The sequence below is a fragment of the Bubalus bubalis genome, chromosome 10 (assembly GCF_019923935.1).
Source record: "Bubalus bubalis isolate 160015118507 breed Murrah chromosome 10, NDDB_SH_1, whole genome shotgun sequence".
Taxonomy (NCBI): Eukaryota; Metazoa; Chordata; class Mammalia; order Artiodactyla; family Bovidae; genus Bubalus; species Bubalus bubalis.
Window position 1 is genome coordinate 8,327,580 of NC_059166.1, and position 24,743 is coordinate 8,352,322.

A 24,743-nucleotide genomic window follows, 5' to 3' on the forward strand; every position below is an offset into this window, starting at 1 on the left:
TGCTGATCCTTGCGTGAGTGTGTTTCACGCGATCGGTGCTGTTGTCGATGGCGTCTGGGGTAAACTCTAATAATACTCTTCTTTTCAGGAAAAGTTCTGAGCACATTAGCAAGTTTCAAGCCCAGAAATCTTGATGCATCGAAACCCGGCTAACTTTCCTTTAAGCCAATTTTTGCCATACTTGTTTGGGTAGAGTGGCCCCCAACTTAACTCCCGTGACACCTATTAACCCTGGAAGGAGCCCAGCTTCCTTGGAGGCACCAAGGAACCCGGGAAGGAGCTGGCATCTGAACCAGGATCTGAGCTGTGGACTCCAGCAGTGTTCACGGCGCAGCCCTTCCCTGGAGATCTCACAGCCCTTTCTCTTTGGAGGCTTATCACACGGGCCCCCTGAAGCCGAAGAACATTTTCTGTCAATTTTAAATGTGATTTCTTTCTTCCTTCTTTCTTACACCCTCTTTCTCCTCCCTCCCTTTCCCTTTTTGTTTCCTTAAAAAGGGGGATTTGTGTTTCTTTTCCCAGTAATGTGGAGACCATGAGAGAAACATCGTTCCTCCTGACCTTCTGACCCTGGGTGTACCTTCATTCATTCATTCAGTACTGAGAGTACCATTGACCAAGATCGGGAAACAGTGCTCTCAAATCTTAGATGAGTAACTTCAACCTAGCAATAATTGAGTAATAATAATAAAAGAACAGTGAGACAATCTAATTACACTCCAAAATAGAAAGTCTACACCGGTGACTTTTAAATACTTGATTGTTTAACATCACTAGGGAAATTTAAAAAAAAATACATATTCCTGAGTTTCCATGCCTGAATCAGAACCTCTGATGTTTAAGTTTTAAAATTCTTAAAAGTTTCCCAGGAAATACAGAGCTTGTCTGGCCTGGGACTGTGAATTAGTGTTTGCAAAATACTGTAGATGACAGGCAAACTCTTTGATGTCAAGGATGGAGCAACATCTGGCTGGCTGGGTTATCACACTGGTCCCATTTGCTAATGAGGAAGGTGTCAGAGAGGAACCCGGCCCTGGGGACCAGACAGCCATCTACAGCACAGACACCTGTTCACGTGCCCTGCAAGTCTATACCCACGTGCTGCGTTTCTGCTCTAAATGCCTCGAAAGGGTGCAGGTGACCTGTTACACTTCTGGCTGGTGCCAGGGTCTCCATGATGCTTCAGTCTCCAGACTTGCCTGTTAAAGTTCCATCTGTTTACTGTTTTACCCACATTCACTGTGTGGGACAATGATATTGAAGACTTTCCTCAAAGCCGTGACAGATGATTGAAAATTATTTGAAAAATAACTCGATCAATACTTACCTGGCAGGGGAGATACAATGATCACGAAGGTGGTTTTCCCAGGGTGAGGCTTTAAACTTAAAAGCTTCTGCACAACAAAGGAAACTATAAGCAAGGTGAAAAGACAGCCTTCAGAATGGAAGAAAATAATAGCAAATGAAGCAACTGACAAACAACTAATTTCAAAAATATACAAGCAACTCCTACAGCTCAATTCCAGAAAAATAAATGACCCAATCAAAAAAATGGGCCAAAGAACTAAATAGACATTTCTCCAAAGAAGACATACAGATGGCTAACAAACACATGAAAAGATGCTCAACATCACTCATTATCAGAGAAATGCAAATCAAAACCACTATGAGGTACCATTTCACACCAGTCAGAATGGCTGCAATCCAAAAGTCTCCAAGCAATAAATGCTGGAGAGGGTGTGGAGAAAAGGGAACCCTCTTAGACTGTTGGTGGGAATGCAAACTAGTACAGCCACTATGGAGAACAGTGTGGAGATTCCTTAAAAAACTGGAAATAGAACTGCCATATGACCCAGCAATCCCACTGCTGGGCATACACACTGAAGAAACCAGAATCGAAAGAGACACATGTACCCCAATGTTCATCGCAGCACTGTTTATAATATAATAGCCAGGACATGGAAGCAACCTAGCTGTCCATCAGCAGATGAATGGATAAGAAAGCTATGGTACATATACACAATGGAGTATTACTCAGCCATTAAAAAGAATACATTTGAATCAGTTCTAATGAGGTGGGTGAAACTGGAGCCTATTATACAGAGTGAAGTAAGCCAGAAAGAAAAACACCAATACAGTATACTAATGCATATATATGGAATTTAGAAAGATGGTAACAATAACCCTGTATTCGAGACAACAAAAGAGACACTGATGTACAGAACAGTCTTTTGGACTCTGTGGGAGAGGGACAGGGTGGGATCATTTGGGAGAATGGCATTGAAACATGTATAATATCATATATGGAACGAGTCGCCAGTCCAGGTTCGATGCACGATACTGGATGCTTGAGGCTGGTGCACTGGGATGACTCAGAGGGATGGTACGGGGAGGGAGGAGGGAGGAGGGTTCTGGATGGGGAACACGTGTATACCTGTGGTGAAGTCATGCTGATATATGGCAAAACCAATACAATATTGTAAAGTTAAAAAATAAAATAAATTAAAAAAAGAAAAATAACTCGATCATAATAACAATAGTCCTACTGAGAACCTTATGTTCCCTGAGTGTGCTTTCTACCCCCAGAGTGCTTTCAAAGCTTCTGTGTTTGCTTTGGGGCCAGCTTTTATCATGAGAGCATCTTCATAACTGACACTTCATCTGAGGCCCCATTTGCTTCTTTACACATTGAGTCACACGTAGAGATCCTCCGGGCTTCCGTGACAGCTCAGCTGGTAAAGAATCCACCTGCAATGCGGGAGACCCCAGTTTAATTCCTGGGTCGGAAAGATCCCCTGCAGAAGAGATAGGCTAACCACTCCAGTATTCTTGGGCTTCCCTGGTGGCTCAGACAGTAAAGAATCTGCCTGCAATGTGGGAGACCTGGGTTTGATCCCTGGCTTGGGAAGATCCCCTGGAGGAGGTCATGGCAACCACTCCAGTATTCTTGCCTGGAGAATCCCCATGGACAGAGGAGCCTGGCAGGCTACAGTCCATGGGGTCACAAAGAGCTGGGCATGACCGAGAGACTAAGCACAGCACACAGAGATCCTCCAGCCGGAGCAGCTGGCTCCAAATGACTCCTTTAGGGTGACTACACAAAGAATGTCCACATCAGCTATTTTAATAATATCGCAGCCTGCAGTTGAACAGTTCAGTTGGACTCCTGAGATATTCCTTCTCAAATCATGTAGTACTCATTTTGGAAACTGTATCTCCCCCCACCCCCTGCCCCACACCACCTTTTAGTCTATATTTATTGCTTTAGTTCAGTCCTGGATTCTCGTCCCAAGCTGCGGGTAAGGAGAGCTATGGATAAATTCATCCTTTACTTTAGAGTGACAGAACTAGAAATATCTGGTTTCTCTCTGTTTGGAAAAATTGAGTAGTCATGGAAAACGCTTATGACAGAGTTTACACAAGTGAGCCCTGAAAGGGATTCCTCCTGCCCTTCGTTTTTCCTTTTCTTTACTGCCTACCTTCCCTTCCTCCTTCCTTCCTTCCGTCCACATTTACTAAATATCCATACCATCAGGCAACGTCCTAGATTCTGAGTCAGACTCAAAGGTAAAAACAAAAGATAGTCCCTAACGTTATCTGAAGATGCCATGGCAGACCTTGGGGAATGCCTTCCCGGTTCACAATTCCTTTTTCTGCAGACTTCTTTTTTCAGGGCACAGACCTAGAAAGACGCGGGACTCCCAGGTCAGAGAGGCAGGACTTTACTCCCCTCAGCAGCAGATGAACAGACTTATTTTTGCACTAGTCCTGAGCCCCAGTTCTCACAGGGCAACGAGAAGGGGAGCCAGGTGACATCCCTGCCCATAGTTACTTGAATTACCAGAGAGGATTTCTGAGTTTAGAGAATTCCAGTCTTTTATGAAGGGGAACGTGCCAGCCATTTTCTTCAAGAGGTCTCATTTCTGTGTTTTGAGGCTGCTTGAGACACGGAGGGTCTCTGAGTCCAGAGAAAGAGGAAGAGGCAGACAGAGGGTGAGCTGGCTGGACGGCATCACTGACTCCATGGACATGAGTCTGAGCAAGCTCCGGGAGCTGGTGATGGACAGGGAGGCCTGGCGTGATGCAGTCCATGGGGTCGCAGAGTCGGACACGACTGTGCGAGTGAACTGAACTGAGACTCATCTGGAGTGTAGCGGGTGAGGACCCAGATCCTGTCCCTGCTTTGCTGGTTGTCCTTGCCTGCTCTGTCTTCTCCTTCTGACCCTCCATCTAGCGCCATAGTCTGCTCAAACCAGGATTGCAAACCTCAGCCCTGACTAAGTCCTGGGCACCAGTTTTAGGTCCATTTATCAAGAGCGGGGGTTGGCACACTGTCGCCCGACAGCCAAGTCTAGCTTGCAGTCTGTTTTTATGCATCTCTGGAGCGAGGAAGGAATTTAAATTTTTAAAAGGTTGTAAAAAAGAGAGTGAGAAGAAAACAAGGGGGATTATCAGATATGGACATCCCACAAAGCCTTAAATATTTCCACGACCGAGCAACTGAACTGGTAACTGATTTACTATCTTGACCTTTAAAGGAAATGTTTGCCAGTTCCGAGTCTAGATGTTTGATCATGGGACAGGGGAAAGGCGACCTATAGAAGAACAGCAGCTGCACCATCCCCAGGACGGATGGGATGCTGGAGGCCTGGGATGGTGCTGCCTTCCTGTTCTCAGAGGTGTCCTGCTCCCCTCCCTGGTAGAAAGCAGACTGCGTGACCCTCCCACCTTCTGCCTGTCTTAAAAGATTCGGATTTCTCAGCTCGTAAAATTATACCCTCTCTCTGTACATGTGTTAATCCCTCAGTCATGTCTGACTCTTTGCAACCACATGGACTGTAGCCTGCCAGGCTCCTCTGTCCATAGAATTCTGCCGGCAAGAATACTTGAATGGATTGCTAGTCCCTTCTCCATGGAATCTTCCAGACTCAGGGATCAAACTCAGGTCTCCTGCATTGTAGGCAGATTCTTTACTGTTTGAGCTATCAGGGAAGCCCTTTCTGTACACACACACACACACACACACAAACACACACACACTGTGTGTATACAATACACACACACACACACACACACACACACTGTTGTGAATTAAATCAGAAAAGTGAAGAAGAGGATGGAAATCATTATTCCAGTTGTGATACGTGGTTTAAACTAGAGAGGAGCTGTGACTCATCTTCGTCCCTCGGTCAAGCGCAGCTACAGCATCAATTAGGATTTAGATGATGTTCTCAGACCCAGGGAATGAATTGCTGAGTGCCAGGAAAATAATACTACAGTGTCTGTGCATGCACGGAGCTAGCTGGACAGCTTCTCAAATGGATTTCCTTTGTGTGATCAACCATCTGAGCTCTGTAGAAATTCTCTCTTCTCAAAGCCATCTTGGAATCCCTGAGCGCTCAGATTCCAGCAGTATCTAATTTTTTTTTTAACCTCTCCATTGACATAAAGACCTAAGATGTTTATTCATAATATCTATACACTGAAATTCGCTTTCAAAAATATGGAAGAACGTGTTTGAGAATATTGATGCTCACCTTATAATGACAGTGGGACACGTTCCTCCTCTGGACGCCTTCTGGGGTTCACCTGAGCCTCTAACCTTGGCCTCGGAGTGTGGCAGGTGGAGTGATGTACATAGACCACAGGAGACAAAGTTAGATTTTAACTAAATCAAGAGTGTGATTGAGGGACTTTCCTGGCAGTCCAGTGTTTAAGACTTTGCCTTCCAGTGTGGGGGATGAGGGTTTGATTCCTCGCCATCGAGCTAAGATCCCACATGCCTCGCAGCCAAAAAACCAAAACATAAAATAGAAGCAATATTGTAAGAAATTCAGTAAAGACTTTTAAAATGGCCCACATTAAAAATGAAGTTTTTTTTGTTTTTTTTTAAAGAGCAATATTAAAAGAAGTGGACATTTGAATGATGGTAGTTTGCCATCTTGAAGCAAAATCATAGTTTTAAATCAGAATGGTCTATCAACTTAGAAACAGATGTGAATGACATGTGACATGTGAATGACAAGGACTGGGGTTATACTGAATATTTTTCTCATATTTTTCTAAGTCTCACTGGGTGACTCTGGAGTACAGAACACCTGGTCTGTTCCAAGGGCTATGTATGAATGAACTTGTTTAATTCCCACACCCAATGAAGCAGATGTTGCTGTGATCCTCATTCAACAGGAGAAGATGCCAAGGCACAGAGAGCAAATGGCATAGCTCTCATCAAAGCCTGATGCTTAATTTCCAGAGCCCGTAGCCTTTCTTGACTGACATCTCAGGTGCTCAGCATGCGTGCGTGCTCAGTCGTTCAGTCCCGTCCAACTCTTTGAGACCCCATGGGTTCCTCTGTCCGTGGGATTCTCCAGGCAAGAATACTGGAGTGGGTTCCCACTTCTTCCAGGGAATCTTCCTGACCCAGGAAGATCCTGACCCAGAGGACTTCCTGACCCAAGTCCTCTGCATTTTCAGGCAGATTATTTATCACTGAGCTACCTGGGGAGCCCTAGGCTCTCAGAACTTCTACTTATGTTCTGGAAGAGTGATGCCCATCAATGGTCATAAATTAGAGTCACCTGGGAAATTTAAGAAAATTCGTGTGGCCTGGATCTCACTCAGACTTTCCTAGTGGGGTTGCTGCTACATTCGGGGGCACCTCCTAACATGTAATGTGGATGGAGAATCACTCCTCCAAGGGACTGTCTTAGCAAGGTTTAAGTATGTGCAATTGATACTTGGGATTTCATCTCATTGGCCAGGGTGCTGGTAGTGGTGGTGGTTTAGTCGCTAAGTTCAGTTCAGTTCAATCTCAGTCGCGTCCAGCTCTTTGCGACCCCATGGACCGCAGCACGCCAGGCTTCCCTGTCCATCACCAACTCCCAGAGCTTGCTCAAACTCATGTTCATCGTGTCAGTGATGCCATCCAACCAGCTCATCTTCTGTCATCCCCCGCTCCCCCCGCCTTCAGTCTTTCCCAGCATCAGGCTCTTTTCCAATGAGTCAGTTCTTTGCATCAGGTGGCCAAAGTATTGAAGTTTCAGCTTCAGCATAAGTCGCTAAGTAGGTCTTGGCAGTTTTTAAAAGCTCTCACATTATTCTCTTGCGTACATATGGTTGAATGCTAGGAACTCACTGTTCTTTGTAGGGCACCATTAAATAGAAATGGTTCATTTCATATCCCATTTAAAATCCTTAAAGACCATTTAATTCTGCAGCTCTTAATATAAAGGAGTTTTCATGGTTCACACCAATGTTTAAATCTGATTCAAACTAGTGTCCCTTTAAATATATATTTATATGTCTTTATTACTATTATTTTTTAATTTTTTGACCAGGCCACATGGCACGTGGGTTCTTAATTCCCTGACCAGGGATCGAAACTGCACCCCTTGCAGTGGAAGTGCAGAGTTAACAATTGGACCACTAGGGAAGTCCCTAAAAATCTTTTTTAAAAGCAAATGTTTTACTTTACCAATTTTATATGTAATACTCACTCATAGAAGTTAATTTAAAGAACCAATACAATGGCCTAGATGTTCAATAAAGGAGAAATAAAAGAAAAAAATTTGCAATAAACTAGTACAGCTGGGTGTTCTTTGGAAGGAATGGTGCTAAAGCTGAAACTCCAGTACTTTGGCCACTTCACGCGAAGAGCTGTCTCATTGGAAAAGACTCTGATCCTGGGAGGGATTGGGGGCAGGAGGAGAAGGGGACAACAGAGGATGAGATGGCTGGATGGCATCACTGACTCGATGGACGTGAGTCTGAGTGAACTCCGGGAGATGATGATGGACAGGGACGCCTGGTGTGCTGCAATTCATGGGGTCGCAAAGAGTCGGACACGACTGAGCCACTGAACTGAACTGAACTGAGTACAGCTTTTATTTTCAATATGTAAGTGTGTAAGCACCACCATACAAAGGGGTGTATTAAGGCTGTCACCCACACTGTCTTGCATGTGGTCACTGGGAACACACACTGCCACGGGAGTATCAGGACAACTGTCATGCTACAAGCTGTGTTGCTGTGGGTGCTGTGATTTTTTGAAATGTTGAACTCGGTAAAATTTCAAAGACACATCGTACAATTTTCTCTTTGACTTACACGCTGATTGCATTTTTGGAAAAGTCAGTGTCTACTAAGATTGTACAAAAGTACTTTCTAGTTAGATGTAAAAGTGGAGTTGGGTTCCAAGCTCGGAAAGCTATAAACAAGTTTCTCACCTACATGACTGTCTGGTGGGACATGGAACAGTTGCGCAGGAACACAGTTGTCTTCTGTGTTCCTGGCCTCCACCCGCTCAATATAGGAACACCCAATCTTCACAATTCTCAAAAAAGAATTGGGCTTCCCTAGTGGCTCAGACGGTAAAGAACCTGCCTGCAGTGCAGGAGACCTGGGTTCAATTCCTGTGTCAGGAAGATCCCTTGGAGAAGGAAACGATAACCCACTCCAGTACTCTTGCCTGGAGAATCCCATGGGCAGAGAACCTAGCGGGCGACACTATCACACATTTCCAAGATGATCCCTAGGGGGCAGTAGCCCTCCACCAGTTAGATTTGATGACTTAAAAATGATTTTTCTCCAGGGTACATTTACAGGGGTAAGAGTGTTATTGGCAAGCAAGTGGCTATCATCCTATATGTGCGAGAAGGAAGTGGGCTAGGTTGCGGCCAAGCTAAGGGAAGCCAGCCTTTGTCTGGACTCATGCGAGGTTGTCCCCACACAGGGGCACAGAAGGAGGAGATTTGAGAGGTTGCTCTGCCATTTTGGCAGTCTTTGATGTTGGTGACTCAGTTATAAGGACACAAGCTGATATTTGACCTGAGTCTGCTAGAATCCAATAACTTAAAAGTGGATCTGCCAGAAAATACACAAAATGAATTTTTGGACGCTCCGCTGGAAACTGTGATCCGCGAAGGTAAGCGAGCTCCGTTTTCCAATCTCTCCGTCAAGACTGACTTCCCTGGAGCCTGTGCGCACCGGGACACTCTGAGACTTTCACACCGAGCCAAACCTTCCCACTACTTTTCATCCTCTTGCTAAATGAGAAAATCGCTGCTGCTGGGGATTAAATGCTTCCCCACTACTAGGAAATTGTGACGGTGACTTGAGTTCGTGAATCATGCAGGGTTGCCTTGGGGACTCACAAAGACTTGGAGATGCACACCAAAGACAGACACCAAAAAACACGTTGGTGGTGGGGAGAGAAGTACCCTGTTTCCCCCATTTTGAGCAGTCTCTGTTTTAAAGCTGTAAATAATGTCTCCATCCCTTTCCAAATCATTTCCTTCCAGGCAACCTTCATATGATAACACACACGTGCACATTGTATTTTCCATTGGTGCCATTTGCAGCTGGGGACAGCTGATTCTCTTTTTTCTTTTTTGGCTGTGAATGGTCGTCACTGCTGTGCAGGCTTTTCTCTAGTTCTGGCGTGCGGGCTTCTCACTGCGGTGGCCTCTGTTGTCACGGAGCATGGGCTGTAAGGTGTCCAGGCTTCAGTAGCTGTGGCAGGTGGGCCCAGCGTTGCGGGTCCCAGGCTCTAGAGCACAGTCTCAAAAGTTATGGTGCCCAGGCTTAGCTGCTCTGAGGTATGTGGGATCTTCCCAGATCAGGGATGGAATCCATGTCTCCTGCTTTTGCAGGCAGATGCCTTACCACTGAGCCACCAGAAAGCCTGGGAGAGTTGATTCTAACCCACGTTGCTCTCACACATTCCTGTGAGAGTTTGGTGGCATGGCCCCCTTTCTGGGAAAGAGGTCACAGTTCGTTTCTTGCTGGTTCTTTAGGTGAAGCTCCTGGGAGAGCCAAGCTTGCTCCTCTGGACTCAGAAGTTTTCGTGCAGACCTTAGGCTGCCTCATGTGACTCCAAAGGAAGGATTCTTAGGAAGTCCTGAGCTGGCTGACGGCAGTATTTTAGACTGCTGTTGACTGATGATTTAGAGCCAGAATCAGAGAAGGTACATTATGATGATGTCTACCATGTCAGAGCTACCAATATTTAAAAATCTCTCATGAATATGGTGGTGGTGGTTGTTTAGTCCCTAAGTCATGTCTGACTTTTTGTGACCTCATGGACTGTAGCCCGCCAGGCTCCTCTGTCCACGGGATTCTCCAGGCAAGAACACTGGAGTGGGTTGCCATTTCCTTCTCCAGGGGACCTTCCCAACCCAGGAGTCGAACCCAGGTTTCCTGCACTCGGGCAAGTCTCCTGCATTGCAGGCGGGTTCTTTACCAACTGAGCCAACAGGGAAACCTGATGTAGATGTTGGGTTGACCAAAAAGTTCCTTTGGGTTTTCCCGTGGCCAGCTTGGAAGAACCCGAACGAACTTTTTGGCCAATCCGATATATCCTGTTACCACACATTTTGCATTCCACACTGTGAAGTTAAGTTTGATTGTCACCCATTTAGGTTTTAACATGTTCTCCTGTGTCAAAAATCAATGGTTCTCAGTAATCTGGGGAGAAACATTTTTTTGAGAATGCTATGAGAGCTCACCAATAAGAAAGCACCTCTTCGTATATCCACAAAATTTGCAAACAATTTTAAGGGCTTTTCAGACCACAGAATCCCACACAAGGATCTCCTGGGGGTCCATGGACCTTGTATTTGAAATTCCAGAACACATATTGTTGAGAGAGCTTTTATTTTGGGGGGATTCTTAATTTTGATAGCAATTGCCAGGTTTTTATTTGATTTTAAGCTAACATATATGACAAATTGCTTGTTGGAAGAGAGGAGAGATCATGGAAAAAAATAAATCTGCTCCAAAATTATGTATAATCTGTGTTTGTTCTCTGGAAACCCTTGGTGAGGAAAGAGGGAAATAGTAGAGAGAGGTGTTTATGACACTGGGCATTTGTAATGAGTTGTGGTTTGAACATCCCCAGAGCAGCTCACTCAGTCTCATTGCCTGGAATGATTTCTTCCAGTGTCTGGCCACTTGGAAAAGAGAGGCAGGATGGGACTTGGATTTGAACTACTAAACGAGGTGGGTTGGGGACTTGGCTTCCAGTGGCTCCCTTGTTATTAGATGGTTGCTCTTGGGAGGGTAGGAAAGGAGAATGTATGTAATTGACTCACAGCTCAAAGAGACATTTCCCTTAGGTTGGAGGTTCTTCTGAAGCTTACTCCCTGGAAGGATGGTGCTTGGTCATCATTTATGCCCTTCGTCCAATTGCTTTAACTGGATCTGGAGTGGGTATCGGCCTCACGGAAGGAGAGTGTTGTTTGGGCTGAGCTGGAGGACTTCAAGGCCAGTTCTGAAAGTCTGGGCATTTCGGGAAAGAAAACCTGCAAGTGATCTTGGCTAAGGTCACTTCATTGCTCAGGCTGTCGGTTTTCTCAATGTAAAAATAACTGAAGCAAGACTTAATCATCTCCATGGTTTACCCATTTGGTGATTTCATTCGATTCAACAAATATTTATGGAGAGCTATTTGCCAGGAATGTTCTAGGCACTTGGAAGGATCAGCAAACAAAACAAACAGAATTCACTGTCCCCCTGGAGGGCATGGGGTGTGGGCTTGGGAGGGGGGATTGGCATTGGCATTGTTCTTAGGTGGTGGTTGAGTTGCAGAGATGGGCCAAAGCTTTCCAGGCAGACAGAAGAGCCAGGCTAAGGCCATGAGGTTGGCATGACTGGGTGGAGAGGTGACGGGCAGTGTGCCCAGGGCTGTGGAAGTAGGTGGGGAGGGGGAGCAGGGTCAGGGACAAAACAGCAGGTGGGCGGAGCTCCATGCATGCCCATGGAACTTGGGCAGGGTCTTGAGCCCCATCCATGAAGGACCCCCTGAGTATTGAATAGCCTGCAAAACATGCAGGGTAGAGGGTGCCCTGAAGAGCCCCACATCAATTCATCTATAAGGGAAAGATGAAAGTCACCTTTCTCTAGGTCACAATTGCTTTTAGTTCAGAATGATTGCAATGAGTCTGATGCCCACTAGTAAAACTTCTGAGGCCCCAGAACTTTACTCTCCTTCCATGAAATCCCCTACAAGGGGCTCCTGGGTGTCTCACATGTGCTTCAGATAACCACGTCAGTCCTCCTCACTCACCATGGCATGCTATTGCTTTGCTGTTCCCAAGTTCATCAGTGTCGCCAAGAGCTTGGCATCGAGCACGGGGCGTTCTGGACTCGTTGCTCAGGGATCTTGGCCCAGGTCAGCTGTCTGTCCTGACAGCTGAGGACCCTGTCCTGAAGCTCTGACCCTCTTCCAGACCCTCTGCTGGGACCCTCCGGACAGAAGTCCCCTGAGTAGAGAGTACAGAGCGTGATCACTGAAGTCAGAAAAACAAACAAACCTCCACATTGGATCAGTTTCACTATTTGAACTTTACAAGGAATTGGCTGTATAACTTGGGCTACTTACCCAAACCTTCTCCATGTGTAAAATGGGACTCATAATAGCATCTTGTCCTCATGGCACTTTTGTAAGGAGTGACTGACACAGTACATACAAAGCCCTTATCACAGTCTGGCACACAATATATGCTCAATAAACTTATTTCTTAAATCTTACGAATTCTCTGGAACAGTACTGATTTAAAATATTTTCACATGGTAACTTCAGAAACGGGTGTTAAGTATAAGCTCTTGCAATGTTTCCATGAAAAAAGTTGGTGATGTGCATGAAGAGACTCAACTTAATTTTATCCTATTATGCAGTAATTTTGTTTATTGGCCATGTGGTGGAAATTTTCAGAAGTGTGAACAAAGATAAAAGAATGTTTATCAAAGTCTAATTATGGCATATACAAAGATAGAATAGTATGCAGCCATTAAAAATAAAGTTTACAGAGAATCTTCAATGACATGAGAAAATCCTTGTGACATAGATTTAAATGGAAAGGTCAAGAATTACAATTATATATTTAGTGTACTACCTAACTTGATAAATTTATCTTCTGTTATAGATAAAAACTGAATCAGAATATGGATTAAAATGTTAATAGTAGTTCTTTCTGGGTGGTGGGATTACAGATGTTTTTAGTTGTTTCTTTGACTTTTCTGTAGTTTCTAAAATAAACATGGGTTACTTTTTTAAGCAGGAAAAAAAAAGCAATGCGTTTTTAAATCGTGTGGTAAGTGCATGCATACTTATCAGGCCATGTGTTTGGAATTTTATTTGGAAAGTATGGTTACAGTAAATATAGGTCAACTACTTTCCAAGATTTCTTAATTGGAAACTAAAAAAAAAAAACTTGAAAATAAATTATTTCCTGGACTAGTCTGGATGAGAAGAGAAAATAAAATTTTAAAGGAGATGGAATAATGCCTTCAGCATCCCCATGTACAAATAACTCTCCCCTTTTGGCCTTTGGGACAGTGTTGGGCTGGGGTTTCTTCTGTTTCTTTTTGAGAAACAGATCTGAGGGCCAGAAGTCCATCTGGGCCAAGGGACAGACTTAGCCTGAGAGAAAAATAGCTGTCCTCGACTTTGTCACTGTATGTCAGTGTGACAACAGGAAAGGCGAAAGGGAATGACTCTTACCGGGGAGTGGGAGCCCTTGGTGTGCGTGACTAAAACAGGCAACTGTATTTCCAATAGCGTCCTTTATTTTTAGAGGCTCTCTAAGAGAAGAGCTTGTAATATATAAAAGTGGAATCATGAAATGGTGTGGTACAGGGCTTCTCAAACCTTAACGGATGTAGGAGTAACCTGGGGCCTTGATTACTAGGCAGATTTTCCTTCAGAGGGGGTGAGCGAGGCCCCAGATCCTGCATTCTGTCCAACTCCCAGGTGATGTGAGTACTGCTGGCCGAGGACCACACCTTGTCCTGTGTGAACATACGCATATGTGTGTGTACTCAGTCGTTTAGTTGTGTGACTCTTTGCAATCCTTTGAACCTTGACTGGCCAGGCTCCTCTGTCCATGGGGTTCTCCAGGCAAGAATCCTGGAGTGGGTTGCCATTTCTTCCTCTGGGGGATCTTCCTGGCCCAAGGATGGAACCCACGTCTCCTGCATTTACAGATGGAGTCTTTGCCACTGAGCCACCAGGGAAGCCCCACACAAAGGTGTAGGATACCCCAAAGGCGTTGTATTTTGACAAGAAAGAGAGGAGGCAGGAACTGAGATGATGTCTTATCACTTCATGAAGATCTTCCCAGAGGACTATGGACCACGGTGCTAGATCAGTAGCTCTGAGCTTCCCTCTACCTCAGAATCAACCAGTGGATTTTTAGAAAACAGAGTGAGATGCCTGCGTTCCCCCTTGCAGAGATTTTTATTTAGTTGGTTCTCGGCGTTCCTTTTCAGTAGCTTTCCAGGTGGTTTTGATGAACAGTGAGGGTTAAGATCAAAATCACCTGGAGAGCTACTAAGAAAGGATCACCCAGGACCAGCTTCCCTGGCTGCTCCCTGACCTGCACTGGCTGGCCAGCTCGAGTCAGGGGTGTTTCTGTTTTTCCTGGCAGGGCCTGGGGCCCCTCCTATGTGCTCATGGGACACCCTTGCTTGAGGCATTTCCTCAGTCTTCTGCATCTTGACTGCAGAAGAATCTTCAGGGTAAGACAGAGGGTCCTGACTCAGCTCTCCCACCCCACTGATAAGTCCATGTTACCTGTACTCACCTCCTGATAGGCTCGGTAGACCCAAGGAGCAGCCATTTAGAAAGCGTTCATACATGAATTTGGAATCTGGCTTTTTTGTGACACCCAGTCAACACTCAGGAAGCTAGGGAAAGATTTGGATGACGTTTCTGGCTCTGGATCTTGCCAGAAACTCCCAAAGATTCCAAAATTAAATTAATTTTCTTTTAGAGATGGAAGTTGATAAATGCTGAAAATTCAGCTCCCTTCCCTCTTTATTAGTAAAATGAAAATATCCGGAAGAGAATAATTTAAGATGCACACAAGAAAGTGGTTTAGATTCCAAAAGAATGCCTGCTCTGAGGCCCAGTGAAATAGCTTTAAAAAAAATGAATAATACCCCCGCCTCACTGTATCTCACTGTGCGCAATGTTCACTGAACCCATGGCAGGCAAGGCGCAAGCTGGAAGAGAGTGCGAGGAGCCGTAGGAACTGCAGACGCGTTTATTCTCTCCTGGCTGGCACAGCAGCCGCAGCAGGAGACATAACAATATAACCCAGCAGCACAGTCGCAAGGGCTTTTCCAGGTGGAGCTTGTGTCTGATTCAGTTCAGTTCAGTTCAGTCACTCAGTCATGTCCGACTCTTTGCGACCCCATGGTCTGCAGCACGCCAGGCCTCCCTGTCCATCACCAGCTCCCAAAGCTTGCTCAAACTCATGTTCATCCAGTCAGTGGTGCCATCCAACCATCTACCCTTTGTCATCCCCTTCTCCTCCTGCCTTCAATCTTTCCAGCATCAGGGCTTTTTCAAATGAGTCAGTTCTTCGCATCAGGTGGCCACAGTATTGGAGCTTATGCTTCACCATCAGTCCTTCCAATGAATATTCAGGACTGATTTCCTTGAGGATGGGCTGGTTTGGTCTGATTTGCTGTCCAAGGGATTCTCAAGAGTCTCCTCCAACACCACAGTGCAAAAGCATCAATTCTTTGGCACTCAGCTTTCTTTATAGCCCAAATCTCACAGCCATACATGACTACTGGAAAAACCATAGCTTTGACTAGATGGACTTTTGTTGGTAAAGTAATGTCTCTACTTTTCAGTATTCTGTCTAGGTTTGTCATAGCTTTTCTTCCAAGGAGTAAGCATCTTTTCATTTCATGGCTGCAGTCACCATTTGCAGTGATTTCAGAGCCCAAGAAAATGAAGTCTGTCACTGTTTCCATTGTTTCCCCATCTATTTCCATTGTTTCCCCATCTATTTGACATGATCTTAGGTTTTTGAATGTTGAGTTTTAAGCCAGCTTTTTCACTCTCCTCTTTCACTTTCATCAAGAGGTTGTTTAATTCCTCTTCTCTTTCTGCCTTAAGGGTGGTGTCATCTGCATTTCTGAGGTTATTGATATTTTTCCCGGCAATCTTGATTCCAGCTTGTGCTTCATCCAGCCCGGCATTTCATATGATGGACTCTGCATATGACAATATATTGCCTTGATGTATTCCTTTCCCAGTTTGGAACAAGTCCATTGTTCCATGTCCAGTTCTAATTGTTGCTTCTTGACGTGCATACAGGTTTTTCAGGAGGCAGGTAAGGTGGTCTGGTATTCGCATCTCTTGAAGAATTTTCCACAGTTTGTTGTGATCCACACAGTCAAAGGCTTTAGCATAGTCCATGAATCAGAAGTACATGTTTTTCTGGAATTCTCTTGCTTTTTCAATGATCCAGTGGATGTTGGCGATTTGATCTCTGGTTCCTCTGGCTTTTCTAAGCCCAGCTTGAACATCTGGAACTTCCGATTCATGTATTGTTGAAGCCTCACTTGGAGAGTTTTGAGCATTACTTTTCTAGCCTGTGAGACGAGTGCAATTGTGCAGTAGTTTGAACATTTTTGGCATCACCTTTCTTTGGGATTGGAATGAAAACTGATCTTTTCCAGTTCTGTAGCCACTGCTGAGTTTTCCACATTTGCTGGCATATTGAGTGCAGCACTTTCACAGCATCATCTTTTAGGATTTAAAATAGCTCAGCTGGAATTCCATCACCTCTGCTAGCTTTGTTCATAGTGATGTTTCCTAAGGCCCACTTGACTTTGGACTCCAGGATGTCTGGCTCTAGGTCAGTGATCATACCTTCATGATTATCTGGGTCGTGAAGATTTTTTTTGTATAGTTCTGTGTATTCTTGCCACCTCTTCTTAATATCTTCTGCTTCTGTTAGGTCAATACCATATCTGTGCTTTATTGTGCCCATCTTTGCATGAAATGTTCCCTTGGTAGCTCTAATTTTCTTGAAGAGATCTCTAGTTTTTCCCATTCTATTGTTTTCCTCTATTGTTTTACCTTGATCACTGAGGAAGGCTTTCTTATCACTCCTTGCTATTCTTTGGAACTCTCCATTCAGTTGGATTTCTCTTTCCTTTTCTCCTTTGTCTTTCACTTCTCTTCTTTTCTCAGCCATTTGTAAGGCCTCCTCAGACAACCATTTTGCCTTTTTGCGTTTCTTTTTCACGGGGATGATTTTGGTCACCACCTCTTTACAAACCTTCATCCAGAGTTCTTCAGGCACTCTATCAGATCTAATCCCTTGAATCTATTTGTCACCTCCACTGTATAATCATAAGGGATTTGATTTCGGTCATACCTGAATGTCTAGTGGTTTTCCCTACTTTCTTCAATTTAAGTCTGAATTTGGCAATAAGGAGTTCATGATCTGAGCCACAGTCAGCTCCTGGTCTTGTTTTTGCTGACTGTATAGAGCTTCTGCACCTTTGGCTACAAAGAATATAATCAATCTGATTTTGGTGTTGACCATCTGGTGATGTCCATGTGTAGAGTCATCTCTTGTGCTGCTAAAAGAGGGTGTCTGCTATGACCAGTTCATTCTCTTGGCAAAACTCTGTTAGCCTTTGCCCTGCTTCATTCTGTACTCCAAGGCCAAATTTGCCTGTTATTCCAGTTATTTCTTGACTTCCTACTTTTGTATTCCAGTTCCCTATGATGAAAAGGATTATTTTTGGGGGTATTAGTTCTAGAAGGTCTTGCAATTCTTCATGGAACCATTCAACCTCAGCTTCTTCAGCATTACTGGTTGGGGCATAGACTTGGATTACTGTGATATTGAATGGTTTGCCTTGGAAATGAATGGAGATCATTCTGTCATTTTTGAGATTGCACCCAAGTACTGCATTTTGGATTCTTTTGTTGACTATGAGGGCTACTCCATTTCTTCTAAGGGATTCTTGTCCACAATAGTGGATATAATGGTCATCTGAATTAAAGTCACCCATTCTGGTCCATTTTAGTTTGCTGATTCCTAAAATGTCGGTGTTCACTCTTGCTATCTCCTGTCTGATCACTTCCCTGGTGGTTCAGCTGGTAAAGAATCCACCGCAATGCACGAGACCTGGGTTTGATTCCTGGGTTGGGAAGATCCCCTGGAGAAGGGAACGGCTACCCACTCCAGTATTCCAGCCTAGAGAATTCCATGGACAGTGTGGTCCGTGGGGTGGCAAAGAGTCAGCCACGACTGAACTACTTTCACTCACTGACTCACACAATTTACCTTGATTCATGGACCTAACATTCCAGGTTCCTATGCAATATTATTCTTTACAGAATTAGACTTTACTTCCATCACCAGTCACATCCACAACTGGGCGTTGTTTTTGCTTTGGCTCAGCCTCTTCATTCTTTCTGGAGCTGTTTCTCCAATGTTCTCCAGTAGCATATTGGGCACCTACTGACCTGGGAAGTTCGTCTTTCAGTGTTGTATCTTCTTCCCTTTTCATATTTTTCATGTGCTTCTCAGGGCAAAATACTGAAGGGTTTACCATTGTCCTCTCCAGTGGACCACATTTTGTCAGAATTCTCCACCATGACCAGTCTGTCTTGGGTGGCCCTGCACAGCATGGCTCATAGTTTCATTGAGTTAGACAAGGCTGTGATCCGTGTGATCAGTTTGGTTAGTTTTCTGTGATTGTGGTTTTCATTCTGTCTGCCCTCTGATGGAGAAGGATAAGAGGCTTGTGGAAGCTTCCTGATGAGAGGGACTGGCTCTGGGGGACAAAAGTAGCCCATGGCCAAGCGAATGCTTTGTGACGTGCGTGCACAGTGCTGTACGTGATCTCAGCTGTTACATGTTCAGTATTTACAAAACATGGAGTGAAAGCAAGAGGTCATGGGGATAACAGAGCCTGACGCCACCATCTTGGCTAATTTGCTCTTTTGCTACAACCCAAAACTGAGAACTAACTTTGGTGACAGATGGTCGGAAAGGAGAAATATTCAGTTTTCTCATTTACAAAAGAAAAGTCGTGTAAAAATGAGAATTGTAAAGCTGTCAGAGGTGTTTATCTTTGGGTTAAGGCCAAATCAGAGTAAGATTGCTTGAAGTGAGTTCTTATTTATTTGTTTCTCTAGCTTCTTATCTATTTATATTGTGGTGAAAGCATATCAAGTTAAATTTATGACCTTAGACTTTGGTTGTGTACAGTTCAGAAATATGCATTCACATTATTGCAAAATAGATTTCTGGAACTTTCTCCTCTTGCAAAACTGAAACTCCAGAGCCATTGAACATGAGTTCCCTCTCCTCCAGCTCCTGGCAATCACCATTCTACTTTTTATTTCTGTGATTTTGACTCATTTGCATACTTCATATCAGTGGAATCAGGCTTTTGGTGATTGGCTTACCTCAACTGAGTTTACTTTTTAATGAACACTTTCAGAAATAGTCTCCAGATGAGCAGGAATTAGCTAACAAATAACTGAAAAACTCCCAGGATGTTGTCTTGAGCTGCAGGCTGGCTGTGTAGAAGGAAAGAGCGTGATTGACACAAGGTGAGCCTGGTCGGTGGGCCTGGCATGGGGCAGGTGCTGCCATGAGTGGACCAGGCACGCGGTGTCATGAGTCACAGGGACAGGTAGGTGTTGGTAAAGGAAGATTCTGGGTTGGAATGCAGTAAAATGCTTCTTTTAAAGGCAAATAAACGAAAAGAAAGCAGGTCCTGGGATTATTTTAATAAGCACACCAAATGGGTCCTAACACAGAGTGATTCTGGTTCATTTGACACCTCAGCCACTTGAAGGTCACTTCAAAGCTCTCCAGAAGGGCACAGCCTTTCTGCAGTGAAATGTTTTCACTGTGACTTGTAAAGTCACAACAGAACTTGGTATAAAACCTCAAAACTAGTTATGTAGTTGGAAAGAGTGGTATGATTTTCCCTTTTTGCTTTGACCACAAAGGTGCCATTTTTAAGCTTCCCAAAGAGAGCTCTGTGGAGGTGGAGCCTGACTGTTGTGTGGCCAGCTAACGGCCGCGGGACAGCAATGCTGGTGGGCATGGGCTTAGCATTAGAGCCACCCTGCTATTTTAGGTGGGCTTCCCAGGTGGCGCTAGTGGTAAAGAGCCTGCCTGCCGATGCAGGAGACACAAGAGATGCAGGTTTGATACCTGGGTCAGGAAGATCCCCTGCAGGAGGCCACGGGAACCCACTCCAGTATTCTTGCCTGGAGAATCCCATGGACAGAGGAGCCTGGTGGGCTACAGTCCACAGGGTTGTAAAGAGTCGGACACAACTGAAGCAACTTAACATGCATGCATGCTATTTTAGGTGAGGTTGCAAGTCAACAAATAGCAGATCTTGAAGGACAAATGGCCTCCCTGCTTCTTTGGCAAAGTGCAGAGACTCAGAAGGTGAGTTCCTGGTATGAACACCAGTTAAATATTTCCTGACCAAGCCCAATAACCCTGACTTGACCAGAGCGATGGCTTAGGTGTCAGGAGGGTTAGTCTTTTGGAGGTCAGTGTCTGAAGCCATGAGATTTGGTGGGCAGAGACATTGCAGAAAGAAAGGGAATAGGAAACAGCTTACAGGGTACCAGAAAGCAGAGGTGGGAAGTTAGGAAGGACGATTAGATGTGCATTGTGTGAAAGGAGGGGAGAGAGAGGGGCTATCATTCGGATTATGGTTATTTTCCCAAAGGTCATGAGGGCGCTCACATCGAGTTCAGCTTTGAACACTGGAAAGGGTGACGAACCGTAATATTATAAAGGAAACACTGCATGGTGATGGACAGGGAGGCCTGGCGTGCGGCAATTCATGGGGTTGCAGAGTCCGACACGACCGAGCGACTGAACTGAACTGAACTGAACTGAATTGTATGTCCCTTTGCCCTCTGGCTCTGCCACTGGGATGGAAGGAAGTCAAAGGGGATGGAGAGCTTGAAATTGTTGGATTAGACCCACAACCATAGCAACACAGGACTGGTCTGGGTAGCGATTCCAACATTGTAACTACCAATACAAGAAGGCGTCTCTGAAACAATTGGGGAAATTTAAATATAAAGCGGATACTAACTGGTAATAGGGAAGCCTCGCTGATTTTGTTAGGTGTGACTGTAAAGGCAATCATGGAAAAATTCATGCTATCAGTTAGAGATGTCTTCTGAAATATTGACATGCAAAATGGCATGATACATGAGATATGCTTTCTTTTTTTTTTTTTTTTACTTTTTACATCCATTATATTTAATTTAATCCTTAGAACACCTTGTGAGATAGGCAAGATATGAAATCTACATTTTACAGATAAGGCAGCTGGAACAGCAGGAACTGAACAGATCGGATCCTTTTTTTACTCCACTGAGCATCATGTGTACTGTCTTCATCCAGATCCTTGATAGAAATGTTGAAGAGGACCTGCAGAGGCCAGGCTCACCCTGAGCTCTTACATAGCACTGACTGATACAGCAGTGTAAACATGTCAGTTCCCCCCAAGAGTCTGATTATCCAACTCACAGGTTGCCATTTTTCAAAAGGATGGTACAGGAGACAATCATCTGATTTACATAATTATTAATACCAGTCTCATTAGGGAAAAAGGCAAATAAGGGTTGGCTGCCAGAAAAAATTTCTACTTGCCTGTCCACAAAGGGACTACGACACCAACTGCTTAAAGAAGCCATGTCTCCCTCTCTTCCAAAACCCCCCACGAGGCCATGTTTTATTATTATTTATCGTTCTTAGCACATCCTATCCCACATTGTGATTATATACATGTCTTATAGTTAACTTCAAGTCATTCATCTTTATAATACTCAGCCCACTGCTGTCCCTGTAGGAGGCACTCAAACTGGTAAAAGATAAACCAATTCAAGTAAATGTTCTTCCAGCCATATCTGATTCCCCTACAAAAACAAACCTGTGACTGGAAGAGACAGACCACGGCCACATTCCTGCCACTGTGACTAATTAAGATGCCCTTATAATTGGCTTGGTCACAGCTTCCAGCAGGTGCTGAGGCTTCTGCTGGTTAAAAACCAGCTTTCATTGTATGGTTTTCTCTGTGTGTTTTAACCAAAAAATAAGGACATTTCTGTAACACTGGGGACAAAGTACATGAAATAGGGCTACTTCTTAATAATGCTAATCAATCAATAAGGCAAAGAAGTGAAGAACAACACAAAAACATCTGACTGTAGGTCTTCCAAGAAAGGAAAAAGGACTAACAAACAAGAATATAGTGCTTTACCATTTACAAATCTTTCATATACATTCCATTTGACCCTCACAACAACCCTGTGAGGTAGGCAGCACAGATATTATTTTCATTTGACAGATGAGGAAAGTGAATCTTGGAGCAATTAACTAATGTGCCCAAGGTTCTACAATTGGTAAATAATTGGTAGTCGTATCTGTCTTTGGCCTAAAGATTCAGCACCCCACCTCCCCTCACACTTGCCTACCTACTTCACAGGGATAATGAAGATAAAATGAATTCAAAGCTAGAAAAATACTTTGAGGGGGAAAAAGCACTATATAATTATACCCACAAACTATAATTTTCCACAATATATGGCTCATTCCCCTTGTCATCCAGGCTTGTGCGTGAACCCAGAATTTTATATTGCCTCTGTTCTGTGTTCCGCTAAGCAACTAAGTAAGGCAGGGGAACAGTGTGATCCTCTTTATATAAATTACAGTCAGGGTAACTGCTATTACAGGAAATTGAAAAACAACACAGAAAGGCCAATGTGCAACTGGGACCCAGGGAAGCACAGTAAAGCAAGGCAACAGTATCAGATAGGGCATGATTGCATAGAAGGAAAGGTGGTGTCAGAGTTCATACTGGCAGACACACAGTTATCTAAGGCAAAGTGGTGGCAAAGAGTCATTCGTTCCACCTAATATAAACAAGAGCAGAAGATTCATGAGACCCCCATGAAACAGCATCGTGTATCACACAGATCTCTCCAGCTGCCTACAGAGAATATAAAACCACAGTGTCATCTTCATTTTAAAGAATGACTGTACCTGTACTCATAATCCTGAGCTAAACCAAGGAATAGCTCTGTGCTAAACTTCCTTGGCTAAAATACAACCAGTACCATCATTCCTGGTCAGACTGATAGAATGTCTTTTAAGGTAATGAATTCGATGGCTGTGTTTATATATTTTTTTTTTCTTTCCAGGATTCACTTTTGATTCTCCTGCTTTTTTAAGACCCAAAGAAAGTTATACTGAGTTTTTATTGGTGATTCTAAGTATATGTGTTTATAACAGTTAACGTGTGATAGGTGAATTTAACATATTTAAAAGAGTGCTATAGCATCTGTTCAGAAAAGATTATATACTGTACAAACTATTCGAGTCATACAAAACCATTTTTTTCAGTGTCTTTTCAACTGAGAAGAATCCTATTCAGCACGTTTCTCCTCCTGAGGTGGTTCATACTGAGCAAGCTTTGTTTTCAGTTTTTTATTTTCTTCTACAATAGCTTCATATTTCTCTTTCATTTCTGCCAATTCTAGGCGAAGCAGCTCTATTTCTGGATTTTCTGGCGTGGCAGCTCCTAAGTGATGCTTTAAAAAATCCAAAGCACTATTAGGTTTCTCTGGTTCTTCATATAAGGCTACCAATACCTTGGTCAGCGTGTCCAGCACCCCCGACTTCTCCAAGTACCTCCAGAACTGCTCGTGCTTCAAGTCGGTGGCTTTGTAATGGGCCATAATCTGCTTTATTTTTTTTTCACTTGAGATGTTATTATTTTGGTTATTATTACTCTACCAATTTTTTAAAAAACTGGAGTACAATTGCTTTTCAATATTGTATTAGTTTCTGCTGTACAATGAAGTGATTTAGCTATAAGTATACATATATCCCCTTCCTCAGGAGCCTTACTCCACCCCTGGAGGTCATGGCCGAGCCCCGGGCTGGACTCCCTGTGTTATACGGCAGTTTCCCACTAGCTCTCTATTTCACATATGGTAGTGTATATATGTTCAGAGAAGGCAATGGCAACCCACTCCAATACTCTTGCCTGGAAAATCCCATGGACAGAGGAGCCTGGTAGGCTGCAGTCCATGGGGTCGCTAAGAGTCTGACATGACTGAGTGACTTCACTTTCACTTTTCACTTTCCTGCATTGGAGAAGGAAATGGCAACCCACTCCAGTGTTCTTGCCTGGAGAATCCCAGGGACGGGGGAGCCAGGTGGGCTGCCATCTATGGGGTCACACAGAGTCGGACACGACTGAAGCAGCTTAGCAGCAGCAGCAGCAGTGTGCATATGTTAATGCTGCTTTTTCAATTCGTCCCACCCTTTCCTCCCCCTCACTGCGTCCACAGTGCATTTTCTACGTCTGCATCTTGAGATATATTTTAAAATAGTTCAGAAAAAAAAGTGTATATATGTGTGTGTGTGAGAGAGAGAGAGATAGAGAGCGAGAGAGGTGGAAAAAGCAAACAAAGATCAGTAAAATATTGGGATTGTTAAATATTATTAAAATTGAACAGTGGGCAAAGGAGGACTCATCCTCTAGTTTTCTCTCTTGTTTATGTTTGAGATTTTCCGTAATAAGAATGTCTCCTTCCCTGCCTTGAAAATGTCGGTATTGATTTAATTACACAAAAGCATCAGCACATTAACTCCAGGACCCTCTAGACCGCACATCACACTTGGGAACTTGGAGCCACACATTCCGTTGGCCTGACTCAATGGAATGCACAGCACACTGTAAATAGATCTGGGTTTATGGCTCTGAGAGATGCTTGCATGGATACAAGTCTGTACAGTCAGCCTGGAAGGTAGAGGCCTCTTCTCTCTGCTGGAGATGTGTTTATTCTTTTGCAATTAACATTCTTTCAAAGATCAATGTGTGATACAATTTGCCCAGGGGTCTATATTTTACAGGCAGTGTAGACA

The 24,743-nt window shown here is 44.1% G+C and overlaps 1 protein-coding gene and 1 pseudogene across 1 annotated transcript; one reads left to right on the forward strand and one right to left on the reverse strand.

The window, feature by feature from the left end:
- Positions 1–1,319: 1,319 nt before the first annotated feature.
- LOC112587669 lies at positions 1,320–1,403 on the forward strand (annotated as a pseudogene).
- A 21,646-nt stretch (positions 1,404–23,049) lies between these two features.
- Positions 23,050–23,548, reverse strand: LOC102406334 (c-Myc-binding protein). The gene has a single exon (XM_044924029.1). The coding sequence runs from the start codon at positions 23,546–23,548 to the stop codon at positions 23,237–23,239; it is 312 nt and encodes a 103-aa protein (XP_044779964.1). The 3' UTR covers positions 23,050–23,236.
- Between the last annotated feature and the right edge of the window lie 1,195 nt (positions 23,549–24,743).

What these genes read in the sequence shown, in the direction of transcription:
- LOC102406334 (XM_044924029.1), bottom strand. Translation starts at nt 23,548, where the DNA reads ATGGCCCATTACAAAGCCACCGACTTGAAGCACGAGCAGTTCTGGAGG.